At 38.4% G+C, this 26,973-nt stretch overlaps 1 protein-coding gene across 1 annotated transcript in view; it reads right to left on the minus strand.

The window, feature by feature from the left end:
• The window catches only part of KCND2 (potassium voltage-gated channel subfamily D member 2), a 558,045-nt gene extending 535,993 nt beyond the window's left edge, over positions 1-22,052 (minus strand). Inside the window, exon 1 of the mRNA XM_049894139.1 lies at positions 20,727-22,052. Coding sequence (XP_049750096.1) covers positions 20,727-21,841 — 1,115 coding nt within the window. The 5' untranslated portion in view covers positions 21,842-22,052. The remainder of the gene's footprint in view (positions 1-20,726) is intronic.
• Positions 22,053-26,973: the final 4,921 nt, after the last annotated feature.

The following is a 26,973-nucleotide window of genomic DNA, read 5'->3' on the forward strand; positions in this document are numbered from 1 at the left end:
GCGATCCTTGGAAACTCTATGGGGTACTTCTACTCTGTCCTATAGGGTCACTATGAGTCGGAATCGACTCGACAGCAGTGGGTTTGGTTTTTGGTTTATCAGTCAATTGTCTATGCCTCCAGTAAGAAAAGCTCAGCCCACCCGTCCTTGATGGTGTTAGTAAATCAGTAACTCTAAAAACTCACATTTCCTAAACACCCAGAGAGAAGCGGTTGTGTTTTCTCTACTCTGGTTACTCTCCAGAACACTAGCTTATTATCCCTTAAACCTTATTCCTTAGCATATGATAGGTATTTGCAATAAATTAGTTTATCACCTATATTGAGAACTATTCAAGTATTTCTACCTATACACAGTAAACACTAAAAATTAGTATTTTAGTTACCCTATCTTTTTTTTTATCCATATCATAGTTTTAAATGATTTTTTTTTTTTTTACCTCCTTTCAAAATTCCAGAGCCCTGGTGGCACAGTGGTTAAGAGTTACAGTGCAGTTTGAATCCACTGGCTGCTTCTTGGAAACCCTATGGGGCAGTTCAACTCTGTCCTGTAGGGTCACTATAAGTTGGAATTGACTCAACAGCAACGTTCCCCCCCCACCCCACCTCCAAATTTCAGCTGAGACCAATAATATTCCAGGATGGTAACATTAGAAATAGGCTGGGCATGTATTCTTCCAGATCACTGATTATCAAAATTTGATTTGAGAGGTGAAAATATAGATATCTTAGGTCCCACCTCTAGACCTATTTAAATTGCTTTAAGTGAACTCCAAGACTTTGCAGATGATTTATTTTCTGGTGGTCTTCAGTCTACACTAAGAAACTTTTCCCTAGATTTGCTCAACTCCGTATCTGAGCCCTGGTGACACAGAGATTAAGAGCTTGGCTGCTAACCAAAAAGGTCATTAGTTTGAATCCACCAGCTGCTCCTTGGAAACCCTATGGGGCAGTTCTGCTCAGTCCTATAGGGTCACTATGACCAAACCCGTAGCCATCGAGTAGATTTTGACTCATAGTGACCCTGCAGGACAGGGTAAAACTGCTGCATAGGGTTTCCAAAGAGCTGCTGGTGGATCTGAACTCCCAACCTCTTCGTTAGCAGCCGTAGCTCTTAGAGTTTCCAAGTTTGCTATGAGGCAGAATCAACTCTAAGGCAGTGGGTTTTGGTTTGGATATCTGAATCTCATTATTATCTGGAAGTTATATATTTTTATCAAATTATTAATACTTTATTAAAATGCCTTTATATTCTTACAGTTAAATATGGTATACTTGCATTATAAACATTTATCTACAATATAGGCAAATCAAAAAATAGTTCAAACATCTAGGTCAATTGTCATAACAAAGTATATTAAGAAAACGCTCTACATCCCACTTTGGTGAGTAGCATCTGGGGTCTTAAAAGCTAGCAAGCAGCCATCTAAGATGCATCAATTGGTCTCAACCCACTTGGAGCAAAGGAAAATATGAGCCCGAGACACAGAGACTCCATACACCACAGACTCCATCAGCCTGAGACCAGAAGAACTAGATGGTGCCTGGCTACCACCAATGACCACCCTCACAGGGAACACAACAGAAAATCTCTGATGGAGCAGGAGAAAAGTAGGATGCAGACCACAAATTCTAGTAAAAACACCAAACTTAATGATCTGACTTAGACTAGAGGGACCCCAGAGGACATAGCCCCTGAACTCTCTGTTAGCCCACAACTAAAGCCAACCCTTCAGACAAAGATTAGATTGGCACTGTGATACACAAAATTATACTGGTGAGGCATGTGCTTTTTAGCTCAAGTAGACAAATGAGACTATGTGGGCAGCTCCAGTCTGGAGGTGAGATGAGAAGGCAGAGGGGACAGGAGCTGGTTGAATGGACACGGGAAATACAGGGTGGAGAGGAGAAGTGTGTTGTCACATTGTAGGGAGAGCAACTAGGGTCACATAACAATGTGTGTTTAAGTTTTTGTATAAGAAACTGACGAATTGTAAACTTTCACTTAAACTACAATAAAAAAAATAGTTCTAAAGATTTTGTGAAACTACTGGTAAAGACACTACCCATTAAGTTATTAAATAACCTATTTATAGAGATCCACATGACAAATCCCTTTTGTACATTCTCGTTATTGTTATTCTTAGGTACCATTGAGTTCATTTTGACTCATAGGGACCCCAAGTTGGAGTCAACTTTGAGTCATAGTACCCCATGTAACAGGGTTTCCTATGTTTAAATCTTTATGAGAGCAGATCACCAGGCCTTTTCTCCTGCAGACCGGCTGGTGGTTTCCAACTAAAGGCCTTTTGGTTATTAGCTGAGCTCTTAACCATTGCATGACCATGGCTCCTTTCTCAAACACTACTCTTCTAAAAAAATCTCTTCATGAAGTGCTATACTCCTTTTTCTTGGATAAATAGAGTTGTGAAACATGGTATATTTTCCTTGTTTTCTTTGGCTTCCAGGAAATTCAGGGTTAATTTTACGTTCAGCAATGCTTTATTTAACATATTTTTCCTCATTATTTTCCCTTTATCTTTAATTCCTGGCACTTGTTTACTTCTCCTTTTTTAGTTTATTTAATAGTTAAAGGTTTCAAATCCTGTTTGAAAATTGGTGGAGTAGGCTTCTGCCCAACATGGTGCCATAGACAGAAGCACTGTGCTGTCCCTCCACCGCAAAGACATCAAAAACTAAGCAAAACGGAGATAAATGTCATTCCTGAAACTTGAAGTGTCCAATGTAGAGATAAAGCACTCAGCCAAGCACTGAATGGACTAAAAAACTGAAAGAGGACAGAGAAAGAGGAGAAATACGTGCTGGCAACCCCCTCAGCTAATGCAGCATGGATCCGCCATCTTGGACTGCTGTCGGGAATGGGCAGACAGGGACCACGGGAAAGCAGCTTCGCAGAACTCCTAGCAGGAGACAAAGCACCCGCTAAGCAGCGAACATGTTCTCCCACCCTGCATTCTCTCCCTACTGCTCTACCTCTGAACTTCCCGGCCAGCTATGGTGGCTTGGCCAGCCAGGAAGTGCAGCATCAGTGCCTCTTGAATTTGTGCCACCCACCATCGGAGATCAGCAGACAGGGAGTACGGGAAAACAGCTTCATGAAGCTCTCAGCAGGAGGCAGAGCACCCGTAAGGACCAATGTACAGTTTCCTGGCCCCGCCCCGCCCCCCCCCCCCCCCACGCCTTCTCTGCTTCCTGCCGGCTGCAGTCTCTTGGCCAAAAGGCAACTGCTTTGTTTGGGCTCAGGCTGCTTGGATTCACCCTGCCCACAATGGCCGGGCCCCTGAGCTGGTGTTGGTTCTTTTCATTTTTTCTGTGCCTCCTACCACCTCCCCATTCTTTACCTGGAACATCTAGCTCCATGTGCCATCTTTGCTTTTCTTGAAAGGCTGTGAAGCCATGCTCAACTGGGGAACCACATCCCCAGCCCGCAACACCACACTGGTGGGAGTCCTGGGGCTTCTTTTTTTTCTCTTTGTTTTGCTTTGTTATGTTTTGTTTTGCTTTGTTTTCTTTTTTTTTTTCCCACAGCTTGGGTGCCCCTTCTGGCTGGGCTGCACTGCATGGCTCAGGAGCCACTCCCCCAATCTGCACAGCCACGTAGGTGGGATCCCTGGGGGCATTTCTTTTTTTTTCCTCTTACCTCTCTCTTTTTCCCTTTCTGTCTTTCGCCATTTCTCAGTTCTCCTCTCTACACTTATCTTCTTTTCCTGTCTCCTGAATACAGAGTGCTGTGTGACATCTGTACCCCCTCTAGCTAGGCTATACTGCACAGCCTGGAGCCACTTGCCCCAGTCTTAGCAGCCCCACCATGGGACTCTCTGGGGGTTTTTCTCTTTTCTTTTCCAAGTTTTTATCTAGTTATTTTTTCTTTCCTTTTTTTTTTTTCTTTTCTCTATTCGTCAGTTTCTCCAATGGCAAGCTCCTTTAGCACTCTTTTTTTTCTTGTTTATTTTTGGTTCCTGTTTCTCACTTCTCTCTTTCCTCTTTCCCATACCCCTATTAGCTCCACACATCACAACCTCCCCCGCCCCATTCTTGCCTACCTGCACCGTGCATTGAGCATCACACTCCCAAGCAGCACAGGCACAGCCTACTGGAACCTGCCCAGCACTGATTCCTGGCCTGCTCTGTTGGCCCTAGAACGTGCCACAAACAACCCAGCCCGACCCCCGCCCCTTCAGCTGGATCTGCCCTGCTGCAGCATAGCTGAATGACTGGCCCTGCCCATTGGACAAGGAGGTGAAAAGTACTGTGACTACACGTGAGCAAACAACAAAGAATGCACAGCCTGCCTGCTCAGACATAACCAAATAAAACAAAAAGGCAGGATGAAACAAACAAATCCACAATCAAGAAACGAAGAATATAACTACTGAATGTCCCAAAGACAGCAGACAATATGAAAACATAAAAAAACAGGACAGAATTGTTCCAGTAGGTGTCCAAAATAAAACACCAGATAACTTTCCAGTAGAAGAAGAGGCACTAGAACTACCTGATAGAGAATTCAAATCTCTAATATTCAGAGCAATCCAAGTGTTAAAGCAAAAAGCAGATAAAAAATGAGGAAAAAACAGACAAAGTTATGGACAAGGTAGACAAATTCATGGAAAATACAGACCAAAAAAATGGAACAATTCAGGAAAATAATATAGGAACAAAACACCAAAATAAATTCACAACTAGAAATCATTCAAAAACAACAATTAGAAATCCAAAAGATAAACAAGATTTCAGAAATGGACAGTGTCAGAGAAAGGCTGAGTAGCATGTCTGAAATGATGGAAGACAGAATTAGCGAAATTGAAAACAAACACATGGATACAACTCTGAGGAAAAATCAGAAAAAAGAACAATAAAAAATGAAGAAACCCTGAGAAATATGTGGACACAATCAGAAGCAAAAATCCATGAGTGACTGGAGTTCCAGAACAGGGAGAGAAAATAGAAAACACAGAGAAGATTGTTGAAGAATTGCTGGCAGAAAACTTCCCTAATATAAATGATGAAAAGCTGACGATCCAAGAAGCTCAACGAACTCCACATAGGATAAACCAAAAAAACCAAACCCAGTGCTGTTGAGTCGATTCTGACTCATAGCGACCCTATAGGACAGAGTAGAACTGCCCCATAAAGTTTCCAAGGAGCGTCTGGCAGATTCGAACTGCCGGCCCTTTGGTTAGCAGCTGTAGCACTTAACCACTACACCACCAGGGTTCTCCCATATAGGATAAAAAAAAAAAAAAAAAACCCTAAATAAAAACACCAAGGCATATCATAATCACACTTGCTAAAACCAGACAAAGAAAAAACCCTGCAAGCAGCTTAAGAAAAACATAAAGTCACATACAGAGGAGAAACAATAAGACTAAGCTCTGATTATTCAGTAGAAACCAAGCAAGCAAGAAGGCAATGGGATGGCATGTATAAAACTTTGAAAGAAAAAAACTGCCAACCAAGAATCATATATCCTACAAAACCTTCATTCAAATATGATGGTGAATTAGGACATTTCCAGATAAACAGAAATGCAGGGAGTAAGTCGAACCAAACCAAACTTACAAGAATTATTAAAGGGAGTCATTTGGTCTGAGAACAAACAACATCAGACCACAGCCTGAATCTAGGATGTAAGATTATACCAGCCAGGTACCAACCTAGGAAATGAACTCTCAAGGACGATCCAAAACCAAAACAATTGCAACAGGGAACCAGAGAGGTTAATCTGTAAATGACAACAATGTCAGAACAACAAAAGAGGGAATAAACCGGTATAGGTATAGAATTTTCTAATGGAGAAGAAGGAAAGGCGATACCAAGCAATATTAGCCTGGTTCAAACCTAGGAGGATAAGGGTAAATTTCAAGGTAACCACAAAGAAAGTTAACAAACCTACTCATCAAAATAAAGAAGAAAAATATAAAGTCTCAATAAAAACAAAATCTACAAAAACAAAAGAAATCCACAAACAAAAGGAACTAAGCACAGGAGAGTAAGAGTAACAAAGAAAATGTTAGCACCACCAAAAAAAAAAGTCCTACAAAATGACAGCAATAAACTCATATCTATCAATATTTACACTGAATGTAAATGGCCTAATCACACCCATAAAGAGACACAGAGCAATAGAAAGGATTAAAAAAAAAAAAAAAAAAAAAAAACAGGATCCATCAATATGTTGTCTACAAGAGACACACCTTAGAAACAAAGACGTAAATTTATTAAAAATCAAAGGATGGAAAAAATATATCAAGTAAATAACTACCAAAAAAGACCAGGAGTAGCAATATTAATCTCAGATAAGACAGACTTTAAAACAAAATCTACCATAAAAGACAAAGAAGGCCACCATATAATGATTAAAGGGACGATTCATCATGAAGACTTAACCATAATAAACATCTACGCACACAATGAGAGGGTTCCAAAATAGATAAAACTTTTGCAATTTTCACTGTGTAGGTCTACCACATATTTTGTCAGATTTATGCCTAAGTATTTCGTATTTATTTTCATTTTAATTTCCAATTTTTCATTGCCAGTATACAAAAACATGATTGATTTTTGTATATTGATCTTATATCCTATAACCTTGCTAAACTTAGTTATTAGTTCTCCACTGTTTTGTAGATTCTATGGATTTTCTACACAGATAACATGTCTGCAAATAAAAACAGGTTTCCTTCCTTTCCAAAAAAAGAAAATTGGTGGAGTAAAAGTAATAAAGGAGTGGATTAAGAACATAATTTCAAAAAGAATTTGCCAGACATAGGGATTTATATTTTGGTAACCCAAACTCATTTAATTGTTGAATTTTTAACCAAAAAAAAAAAAAAAAGTTCTTAAAAAAAGGCAACTCAAAATTCCAGTTTCCCAACAGGAAATTACTCCGATGTGTTGCCAATCAACAACCCTTCAGTTATCATTCCCTGTCTAATTGTCTACCGCTGTGACCCACTAGAGACTTTCTCTTAGGCAGAGGAAATATGTACTCTAATACTATATTCAATAATAATAACATCGAACCCTCATATAGCATCTCTGTATAAGTACCAAACCCACCAAAACCAAACCCACTGCCATCAAGTCATTTCTGACTTATAGCAACCCTATAGGACAGAGAGGAACTGCACCATCGAGTTTCCAAGGAGCGTCTGGTGGATTCGAAGTGCAGACCTCTTGGTTAGCAGCTGTAGCACTTAACCACTACTCCACCAGTACACATTCTGAAAAAATTACATATTTACATTTTTTTTCTTTAAAAATCCTATGAGGTAGATATTATTAATCCATTTTGACCTATGAGGAAACTCAGGCAATAAGAGGTTAAGCAAACTGACCAACTTCATTGAGCTGGTGTTTTGGGGCACTGGTTTTAGAATCCAGGCAGCCTCTTTTCTATTATCCTGTATCTTTAATATATTTCAAGTGAATCATCAAAGAGTTATTGTAGGTGGTAGGTATCTATTTTTAAATAACATATGATAAGGTTTTTACATGGAAAAATACAAAGCAAATAGGTCTCAGATTTCACCAGAGACCCTCTTTTAACAAAAGTTTTATAGGCTAATGAAGTAAGTTTTATAGGCTTATTACCTCCTAGAAAAATAAGGGGGATTATGTAAATACAAGGAACCCTGGTGGCGCAATGGGTAAGAGCTGTTAACCAAAAGGTTGTCTTTTCAAACCCACCAGCCCACTGTGTAGGAGAAAGAGCTGCTCCCATAAAGATTTCAGCCTAGGAAACCCTATAAGATAGTTCTACTCTGTCCTATACGGTCACTATGAGTCAGAATTAACTTGATGGCACACAACATGTATGTACCAACATATACATGTGTGTGTAATATTTGTTACATATCTATATATTTCATGTTATATTTATACGTGTTTTTATTTCATAAATGTATATTTGAGCATACATTATACACTCACATATATTTTAGTAATATTTGAAACAATACATGGAGGGCCAGAAACTGGGCACTTGAAAATGTGGGAAGTCATGAGCAGACAGAATTAAAGAAATTAGTAGTCTGTAAAGTAATTTCTTAATTTATTCATAGTTTGGCTTAAAATAGTGTATTTCAAAACACACTGCCAACAATTGCTACTTGACTGAAAAATGCTTGCCTTTAATTTTTTTTAAGTAAAATAATCTTACCTTTTGATAAGAGGATTATGAAGGTATATGGACTCTTTACATGAAAATAATCAAGTGCTTTATGAAATCCATAGGCACTTCACTTTCATTTCTCTAGGACCTTGCAAACCTTGAATAAGGAAAGTGCCCTAGTTCCAGAGAGAGGAGTTTTATAGATATTTTCTAAATTGCTTTCATTTTCTTTTTTATTGGAATATTTACTGTGTTACCTGCTCATATGGATGTATCACATTCATATATTTTTTACAGTCAAAACCAGAAATGCTATATTTGAAAATAAACAGTAGGTTAACATGTATATACTCCAAGTTAAATATGCTTTTCAAACATGAAAAAAAATTGCAAAGCTAACTACGAAGGGTTGGAAATAATATTCATCTCAATTTCCATAATGAAGAATTTCCTGAAATGGAAGTAATTTCCTTTCAACATTTATTCTTACATCCTATTTCAAAATGATGTATCTCCTTCTGAATGCCTATGAGATGCTTTGAAATTAGCACTTTTTTTTTCTGGCTATAAGAATATCCTGATAAATTAGAAAATATGGATGGAAAAAATGTGAACAGTTTCTTGATTGTACCTATTTGCAAAAACTTATATAACCTTTTATAAAATACTATTTTATTGACTATCAACAGATTGAATATCAATTTCAATACTCTTGAATTTCATAAGAATAAATAAACCAAAGCCTCACGAGATATTTTCAGGTTTGATATTTTTTATATTATTAGCTTGGATTGAGTTATCTGCATTCAAATGTATAAGTGAAGTTTTAAAAAGTACACATTGTGAGCATATAAGTACAATGTTTATCAGAATAAATATTTTCAGGTTGAAAAATTCAGAAGAATCAGATTGCAAATCATGGAGCTGAATGAAATGCAAGTTATCACTGTTGTACTCATTTCTCATCTTAAAAACATCATGCAAAAGCAATACCAATGGAAACTCTATTCTTAATTTCTTCATATTAAGTGCGTGCCTCATAGACTTCTTTTTGTTTTTTTGCTAGTGAGAGTGTCAGTTGATGAAACAACCTTGGAATAATTTTACATCATTCCTCGAAGCTCATCTTTTGTGCCTACAACCCAGCAATTTCACTCCAACATGTATACACAGGAGAAATAGTAGGACATGTCAACACTGTTCATATCATCATTTTTTCGCAAAAACCTGGAATCGATCCAAACATCATCATTAGGAGAGTAGATGAATAAACTGTGCTATGTTCACATTTAAAAAATCGGGATGGGTATGTCCACATAGCGGAATGGAGTATTATATAGCAGCCAAAACAAATGAGCTACATTGCATGGCAACGATATGCATAAACCTTAGTGATATCATCACACAGAAGAGTGCATGTGGCATGGTAACTTCTTATACAGTAAAAAAAAAAAAAACTCCCAATTAAAAATATATATTTTTAAGAACGATAACTATAGGACACGGGATGATGGTTACCTCCAGTAGAAAGAGACAGTGGGACGAGATGGGAAAGGAAGGCACATATGGTTAAACACAGATTATTAACAGTGACATGGCTTTAGTTTGGGTGGTGAGTTTATGTGTGCATATTCCATTAATGATATTACCAAATAAATTTTAAAAAATGATAAAGAGGGCCATCATTGGCTGAATGATAGAACAATGTCATGAAAAAGGGTAATTATTAGTTAAATTTTGTGTGCACATTATGAAATCAAAAGCAATGTTTCATGGCGTGCTTAGCTCTTCTAAATACAATCTGTTGCAATGTAAGACCCTTCCTTATAATTAATTAATTTAGCTTCATCTTGAATATGCATGTGAAGTATCTTTTTACGACCTAGTTTTCTAGAATATTAACTTTCAAAAAATTCAAGGAAATAATAGAAGAATTCCTCCTTTGTGATTCCAGAAATTAGAACAGCATTTTATGTTTTTCAAAGTAGAAACATACTCTTTAAATGAACTTGTGAATATTACCTCAAAATATATTTCCTATTACAATGTTTAATTGTACATTCTCGTTGTGTGCTAAAAGAAAAATTGTTGTTGTTAGGTGCCATCAAGTTGATTCTGACTCAAAGCAAGCCTATAGGACAGATCAGAAGTGCCCCATAGGGTTTTCAAGGCTGTAAACTTCATGGAAGCAGATTGCCACAACTTTCTCCCATGGAGTACCTGGTGGGTTCGAATCACCCATCTTTCGGTTAGTAGCCAAGCACTTAATCACTGTACCACCAGGGCTCCTTTTAATTGTATACTATCTTGAAATCTTCTTTCATTTTAACCTTAACATGTATTTTCATTTAATGAAAGAAACATTAGATGTTTCATTGGATCAAATTATGAATGTACCTTATTTTCCAACTTTTGATTTTCAGTTTTTCAGACTACAGCAAGTCAACCAAGTGATTTGACACTGATTTTACAGCTTGTTTCCCACATTATTGATATTAGAACAAAATCATAACTTTGTCTAAAATATCGTCATAAAATTGTCTAAAATTCAGAGTTGAAACCTTCAATTCAACAATTTCTTCTCTTTAGTTTCAACACAATTTAACAATTATCAGACGATCAAGGAAAAAATGATGAGATTTATTACGTGAATTTGCTTATTATGTTACTAATTTATAGTCCTCCACTAGATAAATATATATATATATATTTGCTGTGTGCCATAGAGTCTATTCTGACTCATAGCAACCCTATAGGACAAAGTAGAACTGCCCCATATATACATATACATATACATATACATATACATATACATATACATATACATATACATATACATATACATATACATATACATATACATATACATGTACATGTACATGTACATGTACATACACATACACATATACATAAATATAAATATATATGGAGCCTTCATGGGGTGATTAAGAGATTAGGCACTCAGCTGCCAACCGAAAGGTCGGAAGTTTGTACCCACTAGTCAGTCAGCAAGAGCAAGATGTGGCAGTCTGATTCCATAAAGATTAATTCATGGCTGTCGAGTCTATTCTGACTCATAGCAGCTCTATAGCACAGAGCAGAACTGCCCCATAAGATTTCCAAGGCTGTAAATCTTTATAGAAGCAGACTGCCAGATCTTTCTCCCATGGAGCAGCTGGTGGGTTCGAACAGCCGACCTTCTGGTTAGCAGCTGAACACTTTAACCACTGCATCAGCAGGGCTCCTATACCTAGACATACATATAGCCATGCCTCGCTTAATGTGCACTATACATTCTGTGAAATAGGACAGTATGTGATTTGGGCGTTATGCAGAACACCTGAATCTGCGGAGTGGGGCTCCCAGGCACATTAGAAGATATAGGTTTAGATGACCTCTTAGTTTCTAAAGCATCGTGAAAGAAAATCAGTTCCTCATTCAAAATAGACAATGAAGAGTAGTTATAAAAGTATAATTGTCACTACCAGCTTCATCACATACAAAGAACTGAGAACACCAGAACTTCTGTTGTGTTGGTCCTCATGAATCCTAGCTTGCCTCATCAGGAAACAAGTCTTTGGCTAGAACTTCTGAGTAGGATGCAGAATTATCTAGAGGACAGAAGTGTTAATGAAAACAGCATGTCAAAGAGAGATGCCACCCTGAATTTTCTTTAAATTCAGGAACTGTTTTCACCACTTGCTTCTCTGGAAAGCATACTTTTTTTTTTTTTTTCATTTTATGATGTTAATCTACTTCTGGTTCTTCCAACCCCAAATCCGCTCCAATTATTCACTCACAAACATGTTTCACTATCCAGCATGGTGATTCTTACCAAAATACTGTCTGTGTAAAATTTTCACTATACACCTGCTACATGCATGGACCCAATTTAATTTGGGTTGAAAAATACATATACTATGACATCCTTCACAGATTTCAAGACATGTAAACCATTTTATTTTCAAACTCACAAAAATAACAAGACACCTGGAGAGAATACATATATGTACCTACTACAGAGTGAGAAAAAAGAAACTAAAATCCTTTAAATAGAAACCTAAGTATATCTGATATTCTTGAACACTATTAATAGAATTGACAACTGTAAGTCTTCAAATATATATTCAAAATAAGTATTTATCCTCAGTCATTTCCCAAATGGTTCCTTATCAACTGAGCACCAGTTTTATCTTTTCAACTAGAACATGAAATTAATTTCTTTTCAATTAAACGTTTTATTTTAGTTAGTTTCAGGATGCAGGAATAAATTAATCATGTATTCTTTTAAAATAATTGGAAAATCTCTGGAATAATTGGATATAAAATATAAGTTAAGGTAGATATCATGACTCTAATAAAGAATGAAAACGTATACATGGTAAAGAAATGAATTTAAAAATGACCATTTGGATTTTTAAAAATGTTTAAGAGCTTGTGCTCTTTTTAATAAAGAAATCATATTCTATACCTACCCTGCTCAAAACTCTCTAATGTCTCCCCATCACATCTCCAATGAAAACAAATGTCTTTACTATGGTCTACAATGTCCTTAATCATCTCATCCCAACTATCTTTCCAATACCATTTGCTACTAACTCCCTCATTCCTTTTGCTTAAATCATCATTGTATTAGGCGGAAAACACCAAACCTGCTCCTACCTTGAGGTCTTTGTGCTTCTTTTCTCTCTTCCCCTAAAACTCTTCTTCCAGACAATCACAGGACTCACTGCATCTCTTCAGTTTGGCATCTGACCAAATGCCACTCCCTTGGAAAGGCCTTGTCTGTCCTCCCATCCAAAATAGCACACTCCTTTCTCTAATCTATTTATTTTGTTCATTGTAAACATCACTGTCTGGCATTATATTATGTGTTTATATCTATTTTCAGCCTCTCCCACTAGAACACATGGTTCTTCAGGGCAGGAATTTGGCAGTTACATTCACTGCTGTGGTCAATGACAGGTAGTAAGTAATCAAGAGAAATCTGTTAAACTGACTTGAACTCTGTGAGCACAATTTAGGTTTCCTGAGAGTATATGGTACTAGGATGACTTTGAATTTCCAAAAGGACTGTTACTGGTATTCTTAAAAGTGAAGAAAATGAGGAAGATGGAAGAGTTAAGCCCACATAAAACAAGATTTTACTTTAGAACCAAGCTTTCCCATCCTTTTTTACATTGTCTCTACTGCCATCCTATTCTATTTTTTTTTCACGTTATTAACTTTTGCTAATTTATTCCCCATTCTCCTCACACTTTTTATTATTTGGATCCTTTTTTTTTTTACATAACAGACTTGTCAAAACTCCAAAGGCAAAATGGATTGTGCTGTGCCAGGATATGTACCTACATATCTGCTTATACTTTGTTCACTCGCCTTTTAAGCACATAGAATGCCAACTTATTCCCGACAAAGACTGCATCTATTTTATGTATCATTTACAGATAATAGTTCACTATTTTTAAATAATTACATTTTATGCATAAATGAATGGTTCAGGATGGAAAAGAAAAAAAAAGTGCTAGCTTTCGTTTACTGGGCAGGGAAAGAAATGCAACTTTCTAGTGAGGAAATGACATCAAAGTATCTTTGGCCTGTAGGTTCCTTGGACTGCTCTTGGAAGAGAAGGCAGTATATTTCTGTACTGACTCACTTACATGTATGAGGTATCTCCATATGCTTCCCAGATGGATATGCAATTTACCCAGCCTTCACTAGAAAGCACATTTATTAAGAAAACAGCCACCGATAGTCACTAATTCTAATCTTTGCAGAATAATTAGTTATGTTTGAAAGAGTGAAGACACGTCATAGCCCTCTCCATCCACAAGAAAACTCCATTGCCGTCAGGTCAATTCCAACTCATAGCAACCCTATAGGACACAGTAGAACTGCCCCACAGGGTTTCCAGGAGCACCTGGTGGATTTGAACTGCTGACCTTTTGGTTAGCAGCTGTAGCTCTTAACCACTATACCACCAGGGTTTTCCATCCACAAGAGCACAATGAAAAAGGTGGACTGTAATTCATTCAAACAAAATGTTCAAATAACAAATGTAAAAATTTTAACACTGAACTAAGATAATTTTGCTCTGATTAGTAGATTCTTGGGAACTTTGAGATGGTATTGCTCCATGGCTAAGGATTTCTCCATAGCCTGCACAGATGCCATCTCACACCACGTTTAGCAACACATTAATATATATTCTTCTACATTCTGAGCACAGAACTACATAACAAGGCCCCAAAAGGTTTACATCACAAACCTCAGAAGCCTTTTAATCTAGTTAGAAAGACAAATAAAACCATAAATTATATATAACACTTAAATAATGTCAAGCATAATTCGAGCTATAGATGATATAGGCTTGGGAGGTTAAGAAGGCTTCATGGAGAAGGTCAGTGCAAAGGCTGGCCCTCAAAGGGGAAAACTAAAGGGCAGAGCATTGAAATGGAATCCACTAAAGCAGAGCACTACAAATGTACACAGAAATGTAGACAGTGAATCACCCCGGGTTTCTTTTCAGTACCAGACCTTATCTATCCTACACCATCAAACCTAGATGCCAAAGCTGATGGGAAAACAATGCTTGTTTCTGTACATACTATATTTGTGCTCAGAAAACTATAGGTGACATAAGGCGAGTGGGGAAAAAAAGAGTGAAGTCATTATTAGAGCTCTGAAAGAATGTATTTCTTTTTGAGTGAATATTCTTTTCATTGTCTTTGTTCTTTCAGTGAAAGAGAGGTTAAAGTGTACAGCTTTAAGTAACCACAGGCCAATTCTTTTTAGATAACAGTGAAGGGATGCATAATCCTGGCGAAATAATTATAATTTATTTTGCTCTCCATCCGGCCGGCCAGGTAAAATACTCTCCACCAAGTACTTTGTCTCTAAATGGCTTAATAAGTCATTGGATGAGAGCACAAGTTTGTATTCTATCAACTGGGCACCATCATGATGAACCCCAGTGCTGTGTGAATAAATGCCCAGCCAGCACTGATACTGAGCAATGTGGAGACAGCAAGTCACAGGGAGTAGAAGTAGGAGTGAAGTGCACCACAGTGATGGAATAAAGAGCCAATTTATTCCTTCTCTTATCTCGGTAGCATGCAGCAACTCTCAAATAGTCATTATAACACATTTCAAAGTCTTCAGATGAAACTAACATAAAACATGAAACTTCCAAAAATGTTCCTGCTGTTTAACTGTGGAACTCTGGGCAAGCCACAACAATCTTGCATGTGCAAAATGATGAATTTTAAATATTTAACAGTTAAATTTCCTTCCACCAGGAATTCAGAGATTAGCTAATAAGAAATTGGGACTTCAACAACTCATTTTGAACGATTAGTATAATTAGGAGGAATTTTTACACAAATACAACATGGAAAACACCAGAAGTAAAAAAAAAAGTAACTATGCAAATAAAATAATACAAAGTCCATCAGTAGTCTAAAACGAAATCCTGAAAAGAAAAAAACAAATAGCATAACGAAACCAGTGAAACTTAGAAAATGGCCCCTTCTCTGGGGCACTGTGTTGAGAGGACATTAATTATCTTTTCCTGTCATATCTCTGTAGCTCAATCAAGGAATTGCTAAAGTTACAGATGCTGTATCAATACACAGTAAATGCATATACTTATACCATGCCAAATCCTGTCTTTAATTCAAATGATGGCTAAAACACAACCAAAATGCTTTAGATTTGGCTATCTGTGATGCTAAAAGATAAATATATATCAAATTTTTCTCCATACCTTTAAAAGCTCATTTTCAACTCCCATCAATTAACATGCTCTATAAAGAACTTTATAAAAATATGTTGTAGTATGCCAAAGTCAAAATGGATGTTACCCATAGCATGGCTCTTCATCAGAGAGTTAAATTTGGTACTTTCCACTTTGTAAGGATGTGTTAGATTAAGACTTCAGCAATATTTATGTCTAGATGCTGGCATAGCGGAAAATAATTCCATCCATTTTCAGTAATAGCTTGGTAAGCCAAAAGTCTCTACACAAATGATTCTGAATGATAGGCTTCCAACATTCGCCAAAGCTATGTAATCAGAGTAGTGACAGATAGCAGGAAGATGCTATTTAAAAGGTTATCCTTCTTTTTCTAAAACTCTATCTTTCTATCTGCCTATCTATGTTTATGATAAATTTCTCTTGAATCATGTCATTCTAAAAAAGGAATTTCCCTGATACATTGTTAGGGAAATTGCAATGAAAAATTAGCTTGCCTTTTGTTTCTTAAAATAGTAATTCACCAAACCTACTAAAATTTAAATATCATAGATTTAATTTCTCAGGGTCATATAAATAGACAACTACACTGTTTTCTCAGAGCAAAGATGAAATTCTACCATATTTATTTCCGATGAATGTACAAGACAAATGAACTTTTTGTTTTCCAAGATTTATTCAGAGATCAGAATATGATGTAGTTAAAATCATAAAGTTTCATTACAAAGATGAATATACAAAAACGTTGTGTAGTAGCTGCCTTTCCTGTACTGAAAACTGATGAAAATAATGTTGTTTTAAAATTAAAGAAGTGGTATAGACCATAAAAATGACACTTCTCAAGTTCTTAACTTTGTTATGAGTTATGCAATCTCTGTTTTTAAAAAAGGGTCTAAGGGTTTAGTAATCAGGACCAAGAATGCAAATATTACCTAACATAATTAAAAAAAAAAAAATAGCTCCTCAAATTAATTACTCTGCCACCCAGGACCATTTCTAACTCAGAAGTCTGAGCCTGAGATACAATCGGTAAGTTGAAACCGGACTGTGTTGAATGTATTTTTACAACATAGTTTTTGATTATTTGTGAACATCTGGAAATTTTCTAAATTTGGCAACATTTCAGTACGACTATTTGAATGAAAAATAAAAACGGGGTGTTATTTGCCAAAGGTCTTTAGGATAAAAAAGGATTAAGGTTCTTTTCTCCCAAGGCAGTCTATGGTAGTGAGTACAATTTACATCTGGAAGGGGGTGGGGGAGTAAAGGGGACTCAGGGCCCAGCAAAGGTCAACAAAGATGCTCATAAAGGGTGGAACGGGGGTACAGTTCTACGCAGCCACACAATCTAAACACTTATTTGTTCCGAAATCTTTCCAACACACTTTTATTTTTTTTCTTAAAATATGCTTTTGATGGTTCCTACCTTAAATAATAGGAAAAAATGTAGTCTTAAAACAATATTTTAAGCATTTGTTTTATCAGAAAGTTAAAAAATTACTTAGGTAATAAGCATGGCCAATTTGTAGTATAATAATATGTTATATTTTAGGAAGCACAAAAATGGTTAGATGAACATACTTTTAAGATAAAAACTACTCTTATTCAGAAAATAAAGCACAACTCAATATTGTCTAAAGTGGACTGGGAGGTAACAAATGGCAATGCTCTTGGTTAGTTCTTCTCACGTGGATAACATCTCTATGAGCTGAAACTTTTGATAACTACTGTTTGGGATTTCCTTTGCACTTCTATTATCATTATTGATGAATATTAACTCCATTAAAAATAATAGCCAACTAAATAGAGCTCAAAGAGTATAATGAAACATCTTGATCATTTATCAGACACAGCTTAGTATTAGTTCCAATTATTAGATATTTGACAGTAAGTTCATATCTTACACTTTATCCTCTAAGTATAAAACTGAAATGTAAAAAATAAAGTTAGGCAATGTCTTTTACTGAATATTTTCTATTCTTAAATAAAGCTGTTGAGTCACACTGCAACCAATGAATGATAAGACGCTAAAAAAGGCAGGGTTTAAAAATATATACATGTCTCCAGGAAATTAAAATCCATTGTAAATACATTTTGATGATAAACTGAGGACATTTTCCTTACAATCTCTGCCATATTATAAAGCCTATGCTTTGTTAAATGTCCATACGAAGTCTCTAATAAAGGGATTGAATTTTGACTGCATCAACATTTCTATATCTTAAAAGTATGACTGCTGTATTTCATCATGATCCTTAATTAGTTTTAATTTCCTGCAAATAAATTTCTCAACTTTGGTGGAATTTAGTCTTAAAAGTAACTCCCATTTTGCTTCCACATCCCCAGAAAGTATGCATTTAATTATTCTAATCCACTTACATATGGAACATGTGAACTAAATCGAATGCATACGTTTTACTCAGGCATCGTGATTCAGTTTCTTAAATCATTTAAAAAAGTAGAATGTTACCAGCATTTTACACTTATGCAATAAAAACAAAAAGATCAATAGTTTTAACATTTCTTCATTCTTTTTCTGAAAGGGAAAATAATTTTCAAAATAAAATAAAAATTTGTAAGTCATATTAGGGAAAAAATGATACAAGCTTCTGGAGTTTAAGAGGAGAATTTCTAACAGGTGTAATTAGTATCTCATCAACATTCATTATAATAATAATACCTATATTAAATCATACAGACAATACATAGCATTAAAATGACTCACTAATACCTCAGGAAAATATTGTCATTTATGCCAAGTTTTTTAAAAGTAGATTTCCGTTTAACACTTCTTCCTTTATTCACTCTTAAATGGAGTCCTCTGATATTGATGTTAACTTCTACTTTGAAGTCATAATAGTGTTCTGCGATATCCAGTTTTCCTTAACAATGATTTCAAGTAACAGAAAAACAAAAAGCAAACAAACAAACAAAAAAAACTCTCTGACAAGGAATAAGCACCAAAACTGCTAAGGTATTCGGCATCATCTTCATAATGTCACAAAATTATCAAAAGAATTAAAGGGAAATAGCACCAAAACCAAACCAAACTCAGTGCCGTCGAGTCGATTCCGACTCACAGCGACCCTATAGGACAGAGTAGAACTGCCCCATAGAGTTTCCAAGGAGCGCCTGCAGGATTTGAACTGCCGACCTCTTGGTTAGCAGTCGTAGTACTTAACCACTACACCACCAGGGTTTCCAAGGGAAATAGAAACAGTAGAATATGGGTTTTCATTAGCTCAATTTTGAAAGTGCACCAGTAGGTCTTCAAAAAGTATGTAAAAGACTAAATCAAAATCATAAGTCATTGTATTTTACTTTACTATAACTACTTCGGAAATCCTTCATTAGTCAAAAATTTTTCACAAATAAAATATTCCATTATTTGGCCACATGATAACATGAGAAATTCTGTTCAACACAATATGTCTAACAAAATTAAGCTGCCTTTAACCACATTGTCATTTAAAGAAGCCAATTAAATTAGTCAGAAATACAAACCTTAAACAGCAGCTTTGGGAATAACTTTTATAGCCATTACCAAACTCATATTGAACTGATTACCTATGCAAGAAAAGTAGCATAAAGCTGAAGAAAGGGCAGTAACATCACTCCCTGGCTTATCTAAGAACTCATAAAAGTAAAAGGCTCTAACCATCTTATTTTATTAGATTCTCTAATACAAAAAATGCTGGTGCTTTTCTGCAGTTTGATTAACATTATTAATCATTCAATATCTTTCATTTTTTTCTGCCACCTAAAAAATCTTAACTCTAGCCCTAAAATTTTATTTGTAAAAGCACATTAATTCAGAGTATGTCCCTTTGGTTACAAAACATCAATACTCCAAAATAAAAAAAATACACAAAAGATTCTAGAATGAAATCTGAACCTAAAATTCTGTAATACAACCAGTCCTTGGTGACTATCGATCCCACCAGGTACTACTCTACCTTCTACTTTTATTTAGGGATATAGGCCCCTTGCCTGATGGGATCTGTACTTTCTCAAAACTGTGTGGATGGCAGTCATGTGCTTTTTAATTTGAAACTATGAACCTAAAGTTTAAAACATGCAAATATTATTCCACTACATTTTGTGGAGTTGAACAGTTTCAGCACTCAAGTTCTAAGGCACTACAGAACCTATCAGCCATAATGAAATGCAAATATATGAATATGCACATACATATTACAAAATCATTTGATAATGACATCTACAAAGATGTGTTTTACAATGATGTAAAACAAAAATTATGGTCCTTAGAGGAAAAATACTTTCCATAAGCATATATTTATATGAAAATAATATTTCAAATATATATAGAAACTTTTCTTTTGAATACATAGAAGCACTTTCTACACCTTTCAATATACATTGAGCATATTCGTATCTTTATTTGGGCACATATTTTGTGTTTTTCAGTCACTGTGTTTTATGTATTTATATACTACATATACTATACATATATATATACTATAAAAAATACTATATACCTACCTATACTATATACACATACTATATACATATACTACATACATATACTATGGTAAATCTTTTCCTATATTCAGGAATTCTCAAATTTATTTGTGTATTTATCACTTTCAGTCATCAATACTCAACATCTGCCAGCAACTTCTAAAGTACCACAACGTATGCAGCACACCCATTTCATAGATCAAAATACTCCTTCAAAGCCATTTAAATAATGCTTTCCAAAAAACATTTAGGAAACGGTAGCATTGTTTTCTCTAAATTACCAGACATCTTAACGGCTTCCTAATCACCTTCCCTCATACCCAACCTCCACCTCATTCCCCTTGAAGATACCTACCCTAGTGTTGTCATGGTGACAATGGTATACCAGAAGGCAGCAGGGATGCTGGTGAACTTGCTAGCTGAAGAACCTTTCTCTGCGTAGAACATAACTGTAGCAAAAATGATGATAGCCATGGTGAGCGAGAAGAGCAAGAAGCCCAATTCTGAGGCACAGCTCTTCAGCGTGTATCCCAGTATGCGCAGGCCTTGAGAATGGCGGGAAAACTTAAAGATCCGGAAGACCCGAAAGACTCGGAGTGTGACAAAGGCTCCGCTGACATCCTCATTGTCCGTCATCACCAGCCCAATGTAATAAGGCAGGATGGCTACCACATCGATGATACTCATGACACTACGCACAAAACGGTAACGACTGGGGGCTGCAGCCAGGCGAAGCAAGTACTCGACTGTGAAGATCATGACGCAGGCTGTATCCAAGCAGAAGAAGGCCACTGCATATCGCTCTCCACAGGGCAGTTCTTTAATGTGACCTGGGCTAGACCCACATGGTACTGTTTCCACCACATTGGCAATGACTGAAACGGCAATGAAGAACCCCGTAACATAGTAGAACACCAAGGCCATTGTGCTGGTGTGGGGGTTCTCAAAAGCCCGCCAGACCCTCTGCCGAGCAGTCATGGTGGGCAGCGCGCTCTCGCCCGTGTTGTCAGTATCAGCATCGTCCTGGAGACGCTCGGCGTTCTCCCGCCTGCGATCCTTGTACTCCTCATAACAACAGTCGCCAATAATTTCTGGGATGAGGCCAAAGAAGGCCAACTCTTCATCATAAGCAGAGATGCATTCATGGCGAGGATAGTGGAGCTTCCCAGTGCGGTAGAAATTCAGAATGTGGCGGAAGATGTCTGGGTCACGGTCAAAGAAATACTGCTGAGTCTCTGGATGGTAGAAAAAGTCCCTCTCAGAGCTTCCCAGCAGAGTGTCTGGGTAGCGTTCCAGGGTGTCCTGCCACGTCTGGAAACGGGTGCCACTAACATTCAGTACAATTAGAGCATCTTGAGTTCTTTTTCTTTCCTGTCTCGGAGGAGCTGGCATGGGCCCCGAGGCCACAGGCATCCACCCGATGGCTGCTGCCCTGGCAAAGGGCAGCCATGCTGCTACCCCCGCTGCCATGGTTCCTTGGGGGTGGAGGCGAGGAGAGGGTAACCAGGCCTCTACAGTAAGCTGAAGTAGCCACAAACAAACCTGCTTTCTCCCTTCAAATAAAATATTGCCGAGAAAAGTGTTGCAGAGGTATCACTGATTTCAAGGTAGGGCTCCTGGTGAAGTTATAGTACTCAGAGACAAGTATTTAGGAGTAATAACAGAACAACTGCAATGTCCTAACAACCACCACCAAAAAAAAAAAAAAAAAAAAACCTTATTAAATCTCTTTCAGACACAGAACCCAGCCACCCCCTGGCACAAATCAGCACACAGGTGACTTTAGGTGCAGCAGTTTCTTCAAACAGGTGTTTGCGATTTCTCCCACCCCACACACACAGTCTGGATAAGGAGGGGTCAATATGCCTCGTGTAGGATAGAGAAGAGGAGGAAGGACAGTCACCCAGTGATACTCTTTTGACGAATTAGGGAACCTTTCTCTCTTCTCTTTTCGCGCTTTCAAACCTTCCCTTTCCAAGTGCCCCTTCCCGCCAAAGGAGTCTCAAAAGGCGACCTGTTGTAGTTTCCGAGACACGGTCACGGCAGTTGCCCCACCTCTGTGTTTGGGAGTCCGGTCGCCGCTTCTACTCCACGGGCGATATTTGCAGAAATGGAGGTGATGCGCGGTGGGCACGGTGGGGGGCGTTGATGCAGATCCTCCTCCCCCACGTCTACAAGCACCCCCTGTGTCTGCCAAAAGCGTACGCCCAATCGCCCCTTCACACTCTTTTCAAGTTCAGCTGAGGTGCAGTGTGACAGTTACAGAGCCCAAGAGCTGGCAGCCGCCGCCGCCAAGGCGGCAGCAGCATCTGCCACCGCGCAGAACGCGCCTCTGCCGCGGTACATACCTGGCCAAGTGCGCGCCGGGGCTGAGTTGCATAGAGACTTTCTCCTGGCTGTGCACCCGAAATGAGGAAAGCAGAGACAGCAGCTCCCGAGCCGCTGAATGCAATCCGCCCAGAGCGCATAAATAAAGCTCCAGCGAGCTCTTCTTCCCCTTCCCCCACCCTCCCAGGCGCCCTCCTCCTTTTCACCTTCCAAAAGCCTGGCGCAGGGGAGCCGAGCAGCAGCAACAAGTTCAAAAGGTGCGGGGGAGGCGAGAACCGAGGGGACCCGCTCCTGCCAACTTACTGCGCTGCCGCTGTCGCCGGGCCCGGGGCGGCGCGGCGCTGGGCTGCGGGGCCCCGGGGCTGCGGGGCGGCCAGGCGGGCGGCGGCGGCGCGGCGGGATCGGGGCCGGGGTCTGCGAGGAGTCTTGCCAGTGCGCGGAGGCAGGATGCGCTCGGCAGCACGGGGGCGCGGGAGGGCGGCTGGCTGCTTCCCCGCCAGTGGGTGGTCCTGCATCTCCCCAGGCTCCCTGCGTCGTGCTGCTCCTACGATCAATAAATAAGGCGAAAATAAATAAATAACGGCGTGCACGCCCCGCCGAGCAGGTTAGCTGAGGCGTCTTCTGCCTTCGCCTCGGTTTGACCTTTCTCCGCCCCCGCCTCCTCGGGCTCCTTTTGCTCCACCCCAGCCACCCACTGGCCCCGGCGCAAAATGTCACCGAGGGAGAGCATCCAGGTGGATCTGCCTGGCGAGGAAAACGAGCCTCGGACGAACAAAAGGAAGAAGCTTCAGGCGCAGGGCTGCCACGGTTTGGTAGTGGAGAGGATGGAGGGGACCGGTGCCTGTTTCTGCATCCCTGAATCCCGGTTCGAGGCGAGCGTGGGAAAAAAAGGGGGAAAAAAATGAGCGAGAGAGAGAAGCTGGGAAGGAGAGTGAGAGAAGCGGAACGCGAGGGAATTGGTCGTCTTCTGGGGACGACTGTGTGGCAAGACCTGCAAAGCTCCGCGGCGTAATTTTTAAGTGCTTTTCCCTCTTTCCCTTCTTTTTATTTGTAAAAACCAGCTGTTAACATTGCAGAGATTAATACGTAATCTATCCAACTTGCTCAAAAGTCAGACAGTCTCCTTGGTCTACGTTTTGCCACAACTCCTTTTCCCCTCCTTTGCGAATGACATGAGCGATTTAGAACCCACTCCTAAATGTCAGCGTCATGAGGCCTGTCTCTGTGAGTGCATGTCCCCTTCATTCTCTCTGCGCATCTCTAAAATGGTAAAAACAGTTCAAGGTGTCCGTGCGAGGGTAAGTGTTTTGTCGAGAGACCAGGAAATTGTTGCGGCCGACAGTTTCGTGTTTCTCGTACCCCGCCCCCCAGACATCAGGAAATCTTTTTAGAACCAAACATGTAACATATAACCACTAGATGGCGTGAATGGCGAGAAGTTAAATCTATACCACAGGCTTGGATGCTTTAGAAAGGCGAAGGATCAAAATTAGCTGACCCAACAGAGGATTGCGTCACATAAACATCTCCAAATCCCCCGGCCCCCCACCCACTTTTTAATATTTATAGGAGATTTACTACCCAGACTTGAGTCTGTATGTTGATGGGTATCGGATGAATGTGGAGAGTTTCCTGCTGAAATGCCCTTGAATCAAGATTACTGAATAAAAGTAGTAGTAGAAATAATAGTAATTAAAAAAAAAAATTAAGGCCCTAGGAAATAGCGAGTCTGCATCCATATATTAAGGAGATGAGCCTAATTTTTGCCTGAAAATTACCTTTTCCAGGCAAAGTCCGTGGACTGTGAGATGCAGCACAAAAATTGACTTTCAAGCCCTAGAGATCCCAGGCATGATGTGTCAACTTTGGAAATCTGATATAGATGGATGAAAAAAAGAGGGTATATAGAAAGTTACCTGAGGAGGAGAAAAACAAACCTGATAGTACAGGATTTTATGTAGAAATGGAAAAGTAGTGATTTTTCATTGTTTGTTTACCTCTATAGAGATTTATGGAGTCCTACGAAGTGGTTGATGAAATCGGAACAAATGCAACATATAACTTTGGGGACATGGAATGAAGACACCTGCTGTATATCTGTTTATATTAAGTTGAGGTGAAGATGCTTGTTAACAAATCTATATAGCCTGCATAACTGAAGAAAAAAAAAGACATTAACTAGAAAATAAAAAGGACAGGTCTACCTACCAATTAATGTAAGAAAATTAATTATTTTCTAATCTAGAGGATACGGTAATACTTTGATTATCTGGCTGTACAGAGTGCTGGGCAGGGCGTCTACAGAATGGAGAACAATGAATATTCAGTTGAGGCCAATACTGGTTACCCATCCCATAGAGATGTGTCAAGGGACCTAAATAGAGTCCTTGAAACTTCCCTCTAAGAGACTAAACACTTAAAACTATAAAAGTAGAAGCATACTACCACAAAAATTCCCAAATAAGGAAGAAGAGAAAATTTGTAGTTTTTAGGAAGGTAAGATCATCTTCCTTTCTCTACCCAGCACAATCTTCTCGGTATACTGGAAAGAATGTGGGGTTAAGAGTTAAACACATCTAGATTCAAATTCCAGCCCAAGAAATTATTTATTAGCTTTGTGTCACTATAGAGGTTTCTTAACTTCTCTGATCAGAAATTGTAGCTAACAAAACCTTAGCTTTTCAGGCTTATTGTGAGGATTAAACAGGATAACTCTTATGGACAACAACTTAGTAATTGTCACATGGCGTTTTATATTAATTCCTTTTTACTTTAATGCAAAATTGTAACGTGATTTATTTTATCCAGCCTGGATTTAAAACTCAGATACTTTTGTAAATTTACTCTTACCTCTGAGTCGAAACATCCCCTTGCCTGACATGCATATGACTCTGATATTTTAATATTTATTTATGCATTAAATGTTGTATTGAAAGGTATATATATACAAAATCCAGCAGAGCCCTGTATATGTTTCCCTTGCCCAGGGTTTCCTCTTCTGTCCTCTTGTAATCTCATTTTATATACATGCATTCTTTTTAGTTGATTACATGGAAAACAAACTGAGAAAGTTCAAAATCTGGTTCATCACTTCTCTTCTCCAGTTACCTGTACCTTTTCTCTTCTCTCTCTTCTGATGAATGAATCCCAATGAAGAATCCTGGAGCTTATCAAAGACCCTGGCCTGTTCTTCACTACTTTTCCCCAACAAACACATGTACTCATCCAACGAGCCACTAAGTCATGTATGTTCACCCACCATTACCAATCTAACCTTCACACTACAACTGGAGTGATTTAAAATATATGTATATATGTTGTTAGTTGCTGTTAGGTGTCTTTGAGTCAGTTCCAACTCATAGCAACCCTATGTACAACTGAACGAAAGACTGCCTGGTCCTGTGCCATCATCACAATCGTTGTTATGCTTGAGCCCATTGTTGCAGCCACTATGTCAGTCCATCTTGTTGAGGATCTTCCTCTTTTTCACAGGCCCTCACTTTACCAAGCTTGATGTCCTTCTCCAGGGACTGATCTCTCCTGATAACATGACCAAAGTGTGTGAGATGTAGTCTCTCCATCCATGCTTCTAAGGACACCATTCCGGTTTTACTTCTTCAAAGATGGATTTGTTCATTCTTTTGGAAGTCCATGATATATTCAATATTCTTCACCAACACCACAATTCAAAGGTGTCAATTCTTCTCCAGCCTTCCTTATTCATTGTCCAGCTTTCGCATGCAGATGAGGCGATTGAAAACACCATGGCATAGGTCCAGCACACCTTAGTCTTCAAAGTGACATCTTTACTTTTCAACACTTTAAAGAGGTCTTTTGCAGCAGATTTGCCCATTGAAATGCATCTTTTGATTTCTTGACTGCTGCTTCCATGGGTGTTGATTGTGGATGCAACTAAAACGAAATCCTTGACAACTTCAATCTTTACTCCATTTATCATGATGTTGCTTTTTGGTCCAGTTGTGAGGTTTTTTGTATGTTGAGGTGTAATCCATATTGAAGGCTGTGGTCTTTGATCTTCATCAGTAAGTGCTTCAAGTCCTCTTCACTTTCAGCAAGCAAGGTTGTGTCATCTGCACACTGAAGACTGTTAATGAATCTTCTTCCAATTCTGATGCCCTGTTCTTCTTCATATAGTCCAGCTTCTCAGATTATTTGTTCAACACACAGATTGAATAAGTATGGTGAAAGGATACAACCCTGAGGCACACCTTTCCTGAATGTAAATCATGCAGTATCTCCTTGTTCTGTTTGAA

Source organism: Elephas maximus, chromosome 8 (genome assembly GCF_024166365.1).
Source record: "Elephas maximus indicus isolate mEleMax1 chromosome 8, mEleMax1 primary haplotype, whole genome shotgun sequence".
Lineage (NCBI taxonomy): Eukaryota > Metazoa > Chordata > Mammalia > Proboscidea > Elephantidae > Elephas > Elephas maximus.